Source organism: Toxorhynchites rutilus, chromosome 2, assembly GCF_029784135.1.
Source record: "Toxorhynchites rutilus septentrionalis strain SRP chromosome 2, ASM2978413v1, whole genome shotgun sequence".
Classification (NCBI taxonomy): domain Eukaryota; kingdom Metazoa; phylum Arthropoda; class Insecta; order Diptera; family Culicidae; genus Toxorhynchites; species Toxorhynchites rutilus.
The window spans coordinates 211892646-211903163 of NC_073745.1; the positions used below are offsets into that span (position 1 = coordinate 211892646).

Genomic DNA, 10518 nt, shown 5'->3' on the forward strand with positions numbered 1-10518 from the left:
TGTCTTTCATTTATATGATAGCTCCCCCTTAGAGAGAGGGATGGAGTGTCTAACCACCATAGAAACACTTATTGCACCCCTAAACCTCCACATGCCAAATTTGTTTCCGTTTGCTTGATTAATTTTCGGGTATCGGGTAATGCAGAAAGGGCCTGGCCGGGTAAGGGAGTAAAAAGTGCCCCCAAACCAAATCACTAGCTGTATGGCAAATATTGTAAAGGATATTAAATAAGAAATTTTGGCGGTTTATTTGAACCCCTATGTGGTTTGACGTAGGATCTATATTGAAAAACGTACTTTTTCGATTATTTCACGCCATCCTCAAAAGACCCGAGAAAAAAATTTGAAAAAAATACTGAATGTGCATCTTACTACGGTGTATCAAAAAAAAATTTCATCAAAAATTTTAGTACTAAAAAAAATATTGAAAATTTGAATTTTTTTTTTTTGATTTAGAAATTCAAATTTTTATCTCGGATCTTTTGAGGATGACGTGAAATAATCGAAAAAATACGTTTTTCACTATAGATCCTACGTCAAACCACATAGGGGTTCAAATAAACCGCCAAAATTTCTTATTTAATATCATTTACAATATTTGCCATACAGCAAGTGATTTGGTTTGGGGACACTTTTTACTCCCTTACCCGGCCAGGCCCTTTGTGTTTCATTTGTATGGCAGCACGCCACACCACCCCCCTTAGGGAGGGGGATGGAGTGTCTAACAACCATAGAAAAATTTCTTGCCCCCTAAAACCTTCACATGCCATGGAGTGTCTAACCACCGTAAAAACATTTATTGCACCCTAAACATGTCAAATTTGGTTTCGTTTGCTTCATTAATTCTCGAGTAATGCAGAAATTTGTGTTTCATTTGTATGGCAGCCCCCCCTAAGAGAGGGGGGTGGAGTAGCTACCATAGAAACATTTATTGCACCCGAAAACCTCCAAATTTGGTTTTATTTGCTTGACTAATTCTCGAGTAATGCAGAAATTTGTGTTTCATTTGTATGGCACCCCGCCCCCCTCTTAGAGAGGGGGAAGAGTATCTAACCACCATAGAATCATTTATTGCACCCTTAAACCTCCAGATGCCTAATTTGGTTGCACTTGTTTGATTAATTCTTGAGTAATGTAGAAATTTGTGTTTTATTTGTATGGAAACCCCCCACCCACCCCCCTTAGAGAGGGGGGAGGAGTATCTAATCACCGCAAAAACATTTATTGTACACAACGAAGGACCTCTAGGAACATTAGGGCCATTTATGAAGAAGAAGAACTATTTATTCTATTCAATTGACCCAGTCTTTCAAATTTTAGAAAGTATTCAAAAGAATATTTCGATCATACATGTACTTTTTTTATTTTTTTCATATTCAGAAGCTGGCCCAGCGAAACAATAAATAAATAAAATTCTGGTTATGAAATCACTTAATTTGTCACGTATTTTGTTTGTAATGCTCCTCAGAATGTTTGCTTTCTACACTTATTTAACATCATCTATTGGAATATGCTGTTAATTCGACCCGCGACAAATAAGTCAGAAAAATAACTTCTAAAATGAAATTAAATTTAAAAATTTAAAAAAATTTAAAAACCGATGCATACAAACTGAAACACCATGGAACTGTGTCCTCAATAAATCGAAAAACCGGAATCGTTATCATTCGGCAGAAGCCCCAAAATGAACCCCAGTTATGTTCATTAACAACTTCACCAATTTATTCGCCAGCATAGACGCTCTCTCTCTACGACGAAATGCTAGCGTGACTAATAGAAACTTTCTCCCGCCAATGTAAACCTCGCTATGTTGCGGATGCTGTTGACATTACATTAATTGTGCAAATATTTGAGGGAATGTCTTTTTTGCCAGTCACTCGTTTCCAGTGTCGCCACCGCAATTTGATGCTACTTTCTTCATGAGGAATTTTCGGGGAGTTTGAATGAAACGATGGATTGTAATGTGATAGATTTTCGTTCATGGTTTTGATTTTCAGGAGATCGGGGTGTTCAACGTTGTCCCATGTATAAGGTGATGGTTGATATGTTAATACGAAACGTATGTTAATACAGGCGCAAATAGGCAATTAAGTTAATGGATGGTTTTCGCAGAAACCAACCATTCAAGTGGTTTGTGATTTTCCCTAATTATTCAGGTTCAATATTTGCATCCCAAATCACTTCACCGAAACAATTTACATAATCCTGAAGCCATGCGCTGATATATCAAGCCATTCAGGAGCATCTCCACCATCAAAGTGTTGATTCTTTAATTCAATAATTGCTCATAAAATATACAGTCTTTTTTTTTTCTTGCAATTGATTGCCTTATTCATGGGATTACGATTCGTACGGTCCATTTGTTTCGATTTACTTTTTAAATCCGGCAAACATTAAATGATATGCAGCGCACAAAATAAAGCATCCTAAATTCCCGCTGGCCAGCGGAATGTGTGCATAAACCGATTTCGTTATTTATTCATAGTTGGATCGTGAATAACAACGAGAATGCCTATAAATATGGAGCAAAGCTTCTTAGTCTGGAATGTGAACAATGCAGAGATAGGTATGTATTTTGAAAATGGATTTTCGTTCCGTAAAAACGAGTTAATGTCCAATTAATTGAAAAAAATATACATTTACCATCAGGAGTATCATGAGCCACCAGGAAAATATGTAATCTGTATATGTTGGGCGCTGGCACCCGATAAAAAAAACGATTTAATCATAGAGTTTAATGTTCTCAAACAGATGAACCAGATGGATCTAAGCCTTCGTATACGAGAAAAAAATGATATTCCATATGCAATAAAGGGGACTGCAACCATAATAATAGAGAATCGATAACCCGAGTGCAAAAAATGGAGAAATTGATATGATTTCTTTTCCGGACGGACATCCGTAGTACGTAGATTTCTGTTAATGCTGTAAGTGCCGCACATAATTACTTGGAAGATTATCGGAAGAACGTTTTTTTATGACAGTTGACTCTGACCCATTATTGTAGACTGATTATTCCACATCAAATTTTTCAAATTTTGAACACACACGAGACGCGTTCGTAGAATTTTGTTTGAGTTGGATGTGCATGACATGCATGTTTCTACAAAGATCAAAACAGGAAAATCAGTTCATCACAATAAATGCAACTTTTTTAGTTAATATTGTGTATTTGTGTGTAAAACTACATCGTTCCTGGTTGCACACACATTTGCTCTAGATTTACTTTGTAGAAAAGCAGCATAAGAAATTCTGCGATATTTGTATATTGGATTCATCAAGTCAGTACATAGACTACATACGATAGATAACATAGATAAAAAAGACTAGATACGATACATAACTCAGCCACTGCTGCCAACGAAGATACATACGGGTGAGATCCACCTTAATCACGAAAGGTAATTTCACATCTCCTGGGAATATTTATCGAGTGGACTCTCAGAATTTACGAAACCAAATTTGACATGTGAAGGTTTTAGGGTGCAATAAATGTTTTTACGGTGGTTAGATACTTCTCTCCCCTCTCTTAGGAGGGGCTGCCATCAGCGACGTAGTGAGGGTAGACAGCGCCCCCGACAAACTATGAAGATGGCGCCCCAAATAATACCACTTTATTCGATTTTTTCACTAACTTTGAGTTTCTGATACTTTGAGGAAGCTACTCACTTATACCAAAGTTCACTTTGAGCAGTTTATCCGTATTTAGAAGGTTAGGAAAAATCATTACCAGCTTCGCTAATCCTCTAGTCAAATCTTTGCCTTGCGTGGTTTATTTGAAGCAAAATGATCCTCAATTGCATTTGAATCAAGATCTGCTAGCGATTCATTTTCGATTGAAAAAATTGCCAAGCCATTGAGTCGGTCTTGGTTCATTTTAGAACGCAGATAATGTTCAATCAATTTACGTTTGCTGAAACTGTGTTCGCACGATGCGCGGTCTGTGCCATTTTTACTTTAGTGTAAACCAAACTAGCAAGCTCTTTCATTCCAGCACAAAAATTGCTCAAAAATTTCCTTTCAATAACACAGACATTATTTAGAAGTATGCGTTCTTATAATGCAGCTCAAGAAATAAAGTGTGTTAAGAGAGATGTCTAGTGAATTTGGCATTGCATATGAAACGGCACAGCATATTGTTTTGGGTATGAGACGCGTGGTAGCCGAAGGACCTGAATTTCGTGGAAACAGACAGTTGCTGAAGGGATGATCAAGCCCAAAGTGATCCAACCTTCGTGGAGCGGATAATTACGGGCGACGAGACATTGATCTATGAATTTGACATAGAAACAAAGCAAGAATCGTCCGAGTAGCGCTTCAAAGACGAGAAAAAATCGCGTCAAATCCACTCAAAAGTGTAGGTGATGCTGACTGTTTTCTTCGATTGTCAACGCGTAGTGCACTATGAGTACCTTCCACCGGGCTAGACAGTCAACAAAGAATATTATTTATCCGTTTTGAAGCGTTTGAGAGAAGCTGTACGTCGCAAACGCAGATAAATTTGCCCGTAAGTTGATGATTTGGCAAGGGATCTGTAGTTGTGGAACGAAGACAATGGTTGTCATGACTGGGGCAACAATTACAAGGAGGAGTGTCTTCAGAACGGTGACCGGAATAAATCGCCACAGTAAACAACTGCAACAGAAACAACCGCTTAGAAAAAGTGTAGTAGGCTAGAAATATTTGGCGCGGGAAAAACATCATGTGCCTCACATTTCTATTATAAATTTATTCTCTTGTTCTCGTTTTTCGAAATTTATTCTGAGGACAATGTAATGGGGACGAAGTCCCCATTTGGCGAGGATAAGGAATCGAGGCGGCCCATGCCGCCAAGATGACGCAATCCGAGTCCACCGCCGACCCGCCGTCGGAAGCGGCGGTGTCTCGCACGCAAACCTGGGATCCACTGATTGCCCGGTTAGTTTGAAACATAGGATACGATCCTTTAGCAATGTACGACCGAGCTCTAGCGAGCGTCGGACGGTATACGTCTGCCCGGGGCGTTACGTTTGCCTGGGGCGATACGTTTGCCCGGTTAATTCTTGTTTTGAAATACAATACCGCGCCACAATATTTATAGCCTACTACACATTTTATAAGCGGTGGTTTCTGTTGCAGTCGTTTTCTGTGGCGATTTATTCCGGGAACCCTTCAGAACAGAATTTTGCCATTCATTCTATCACACAATGGTCCAGTGAAGTTCTGGCCTGACTTGACAAGCTGCCATTACAGCCGGGATGGCATCAAGTGGTATATGGAGAACAAAATCGACTTCATTAAAAAACTATCAATCCACCAAATTGTTCGGATGTTCGAGAGATATTGGACAATATCAAATGCAAATTGAAGAAATGTGGCAGAACAACAAAAAAAACAATTCAAATGCACCACTTTTTCAAGAAGATAGCAAAACCAGTTACCAGCAGTACTGTGCAGAAAATGGTGGGTGGTATCACACGAAAAATTCGAAAATTCATCCGAACAGATGACGAATAATTTTCATGTTTATTAACTCAAAGTTGATAAACCTACAAAATAACATCCTTTCTTTTTTGCACGTTATTTCTATGCTGGAAATGTCCTACTTTATGCGACCAAATTCTAGCTGGAACAGGCTTTAACTGTAAAGCCGGGTTCAGACGGTGCGAGTAAGCATACGAGTCGGTCTAGTCAGTTACTGCAGTACAGCTACTCACACCGTGTGAACACATCATGCCAGTTAGTGTCATGTGTGATCCGGCGTGCGAGCTACTTCAAAGTTTTTTGAATTTACTCACACTCGCATCCCTCAAAACGTCAAAAACAGAATTTAGCGCTCGAATCAGAGATGCCAAATCTTTACATTTTCTTTACATAGAGACATTTTTAAGATATTTGAAAATAAGCGAAGATATTTATAGACTTGAAAATTATTGTAAAACAAATAAAACCCTCATAGTTTCTAAGCGGAATCGTTGTTATTAAACGGTTTTATTTAGCTTGCCCAGTAATCTGTTTGTATGTTTGTGACATGTTTGTCTGTAGCGCTGACCCACATTAATAGAAATTTGACCCCCTTCCTGTTGACCGATTGATCAGAAATTTGGAACACACCTTTATCTCTGTAGTCATTACAAAACTGCGTATTTCATGATCTTGAAAATCCAAGATGGCGGCTGCTACAAAATGGCGGACTCCTTTCTTCTTCAAAACCTCATCAATGTGGGTTTTCCAAAACCCCATCAATATGGGTATCAAATGAAAGGGCTTGACTAGCAGAATACGGTTATTTAAGAAAAATGCAAATCCAAGATGGCTGCCACTACAAAATGGCGGACTACATATTTCCTCATAACTTCATTAATATGGGTATCAAATGGAAGGGACTGACTAGCAGAATAAAGTTATTTATGATAAATGTAAATCCAAGATGGCTGCCACTACAAAATGGCGGACTACATATTTTCTAAAAACCCTATTATTATGGGTATCAAATGAAGTAGTAGAACACGGTTATTTATGAGAAATGCAAATCCATCTAAATTCTACCAAATGGCGGACTACATATTATGTCAAAACACCATTAATATGGCTCTCAAATGAAAGGGCTTGAATAGTAGTTCACAGTAGATCATGAAAAATTAAAATCCAAGATGGCCGTAATCACAAAATAGCAAATTACTTTATTAAACGGTTTTATTTAGCTTGAGCTGTTCGTATGTCTGTAGGATTGTCCCACATTAATAGAAATTTGACCAATAGAAACTGACCGAATTTCTAAAATACCTTTTTCTCTGCTGTCATTTTAAAACTGCTTATCTTGAAAAATCCAATTTGGCTACAAAATAGCTGATTCCATATCATCTCAAAACAAGAGGTTGATTGAGATATGTGTATCAAACCAACGAACTTGACTTGGAGAACACACTGTGTATTTTCTTTTATTTTTTTTGTATTTTTTTTAAAGTAACTAATACTACTAACCCTAAGTGTTACAGGTGTGGTAGTGAAGCGCATCTGGCTAATGCATGTTCACATAAGAACTCAGTTTGTAATCACTGTAAGAAAATCGGTCATTTGCAAAGGGTGTGTCTCAGCTTTCCGGGCCACAACATTAAAAACAATATTAATTCGAGTAAGCAATACAAATATAAGACAAATTTGGTTGAGGAGGGTAATGAGTCAGACTCAGAAGAAGAGATTGATGAAATATGTGTAGTTGATGTTGGTAAACTTGATGATTCTAGAGCAGAACCTCTTTCGAAAATATTTTTGAAACTTAAAGTGAACGACGTATTGATGAAATTTGAGGTAGACAGTGGTTCACCAGTTTCCTTGATTGGGCTTGCTGACAGAGTAAAATGGTTTAACGACATTACACTTAATGAGACAAAAGTTGAATTGCGTAGTTACTGCGGCAGTAAAATAAAGGTTTTCGGTACCATTGATGTAGATGTGGCGTGTAACGGGAAAATACAAGTCTTGCGATTGTTCGTGGTCGATTCGAAAAGGCAACCGTTGCTGGGGCGGGAGTGGATGCGTGCGTTGCAGTTCAATTGGAACGATGTCATGAAAAACTATCTTTCTAGTGTCAACAAAATAACGCTGCGTACACCGTTATCCGGAACGGTGAGAAATGTACTCGAAGAGTTCCCTTCAGTTTTCGATGATTCTATTGGAGAGATCACCAAAGTTCAAGCTTCGCTAACCCTGAAACCGAATAGCAAACCTGTATTTTTGAAATCTCGTTCAATACCTTTTTCTATTCAAGATGTTGTGGAAAACGAAATCAATCGGATGGTGGAAAAGGGGATCTTGTTGAAAGTTAACCACAGTGAATGGGCGACTCCGATAGTGCCTGTGATGAAGTCCGCCAACAAGGTGCGTCTGTGTGGGGATTTCAAGCTGACCGTTAACAAGAATCTGTTAGTGGACGAACATCCTTTACCGACCATAGATGAATTATTCGCCAACATGGCCGGTGGCGAGAAATTTTCTAAACTGGATTTAGCACAAGCATATCTCCAAATGGTTGTTAGACAGGAAGATCAACCAATACTCACATTAAACACACATCTGTAGTCATTACAAAACTGCGTATTTCATGATCTTGAAAATCCAAGATGGCGGCTGCTACAAAATGGCGGATCCCTTTCTTCTTCAAAACCTCATCAATGTGGGTTTTCCAAAACCCCATCAATATGGGTATCAAATGAAAGGGCTTGACTAGCAGAATACGGTTATTTAAGAAAAATGCAAATCCAAGATGGCTGCCACTACAAAATGGCGGACTACATATTTCCTCATAACTTCATTAATATGGGTATCAAATGGAAGGGACTGACTAGCAGAATACAGTTATTTATGATAAATGTAAATCCAAGATGGCTGCCACTACAAAATGGCGGACTACATATTTTCTAAAAACCCTATTATTATGGGTATCAAATGAAGTAGTAGAACACGGTTATTTATGAAAAATGCAAATCCATCAAAATTCTACCAAATGGCGGACTACATATTATGTCAAAACACCATTAATATGGCTCTCAAATGAAAGGGCTTGAATAGTAGTTCACAGTAGATCATGAAAAATTAAAATCCAAGATGGCCGTAATCACAAAATAGCAAATTACTTTATTAAACGGTTTTATTTAGCTTGAACTGTTCGTATGTCTGTAGGATTGTCCCACATTAATAGAAATTTGACCAATAGAAACTGACCGAATTTCTAAAATACCTTTTTCTCTGCTGTCATTTTAAAACTGCTTATCTTGAAAAATCCAATTTGGCTACAAAATAGCTGATTCCATATCATCTCAAAACAAGAGGTTGATTGAGATATGTGTATCAAACCAACGAACTTGACTTGGAGAACACACTATGTATTTTCTGCAATCCACTCAATATCGGTATCAAATGAAATTTTTTGACTGATAGAATACAGTACAATGGCTTTATTGTAGAGAAATATTCTAATGAAACAGATAATGTACTAAAAACTAGAAAATAAAATGAGTAAAAAAACTTTTTAAGTTGAACTGTTTATTCGTGATTAAACATAATAATGTACTAAAAGCTAGAAAATAATTAGGAAAGTAGCAGTTAGAAGTTATCACACCTCTCCTTCATTAGTCTAGGGCATTGATAAGACTAAAATGAAATCGTGGGGCACGTTGGATTTCCATTATCCACAATTAGTGACTTCATCATATGTCCCACGATTTTATTTTAGTCTTATCAATGCCCTAAACTAATGAAGGAGAGGTGTGATAACTTCTAACTGCTACTTGCCTAATTATTTTCTAGCTTTTAGTACATTATTATGTTTAATCACAAATAAACCGTTTAACTTAAAAAGTTTTTTTACTCATTTTATTTTGTTTTGCGCGCTGGTGGGACACGTTTTCTTTTTGAGATAGTTTTCTTGGGATTCTAAATATAAAATCATTATCGGGCACAATTTTCATTCAAAATTCACTCACAACTTGCAAAAAAAGTATTGTTCTAAGAAACAGAATACATATTCGATTTTTTTTACATATTCGATTTTAGTTTTTGATGCGTATTTATTCCTCCTGCAAATTTACTATCATTTTCATTTCACAAATTGGTACACGAAGCTGTTGTCAAGGCGAAATAAATCAAATTTTGAAAAATCTTTTAGACTGCCATTTGTAGCACCACATACTTTCGGAACTATTTGAGCTATGGATGTTTTCGTGATTCTAAAAAAATATCGACAATAATCTGAACGATATTCCAGAAGAAAGGCACACCATTTCTAGTTTCACTCATGTAGGTATAGCATTCCTCATGAGTGTATATTGCGTTGTATTTGTGGAGCAATTAAATCCAACAGTTTTTTCACTTTTTCCGGTGTTATTCTCAACACGGCTCTGTACTCTCGGGGATCATCATCGTAGAGTTACTTCAATATTGTATTTGTTGCTTCTTTTCTTTGCATCCAATTCCTGGCCCGAATCCTTTTTTCTTTCGTCTTTTTCCGGATAGTACCTTCAGTTAAAAAAAAATCAGCACAAAGTATTTTTAAACACGGCCAGCGTGTGTTTCGCGATAAAATTGTGTAATGATAAATTCAACTGAAAACCTAAGACGAAAACTGCCAATAAAGAAGTCGATTTCGCATCAATCATCTGACAAATTCGGATCTGTTTGCTGTTTCTGACTATTTGATGGACATTTGAAGAATCGCCTGGCATCTCTGGTAAACCTGTGTCATAGTATCTAGTTTCTTGCCAGCAGCTCACATTGTGTGAACGGACAAGGCGAGTCAACCATTTGTCAAGCGAGTTCACCGGGTCAGTAGCTGCTCATTGTGAAGTCAGCTACTAGCAACGTATAAATGGGCCTTAAAACATCGCACGGCCACTCACGCAGGGATGCCAGGTGATTTTTTCAAAAGTCTTCACATGGTACGAGAAAATGTCTTCAAATGTCTTCACATGGTACGAAAATATGTCTTCAAAGTCTTCATAATCACATCGAAGGAAACTAAAATTCATAGCTTACTTTTGA

At 37.5% G+C, this 10518-nt stretch overlaps 1 protein-coding gene across 1 annotated transcript; it reads left to right on the forward strand.

Moving 5' to 3' along the window:
• Nucleotides 1–7278: 7278 nt before the first annotated feature.
• LOC129766647 (uncharacterized protein K02A2.6-like) lies at nt 7279–8061 on the forward strand. The gene has a single exon (XM_055767225.1). It carries the CDS (start codon nt 7279–7281, stop codon nt 8059–8061), a length of 783 nt encoding a protein of 260 aa, XP_055623200.1.
• Nucleotides 8062–10518: the final 2457 nt, after the last annotated feature.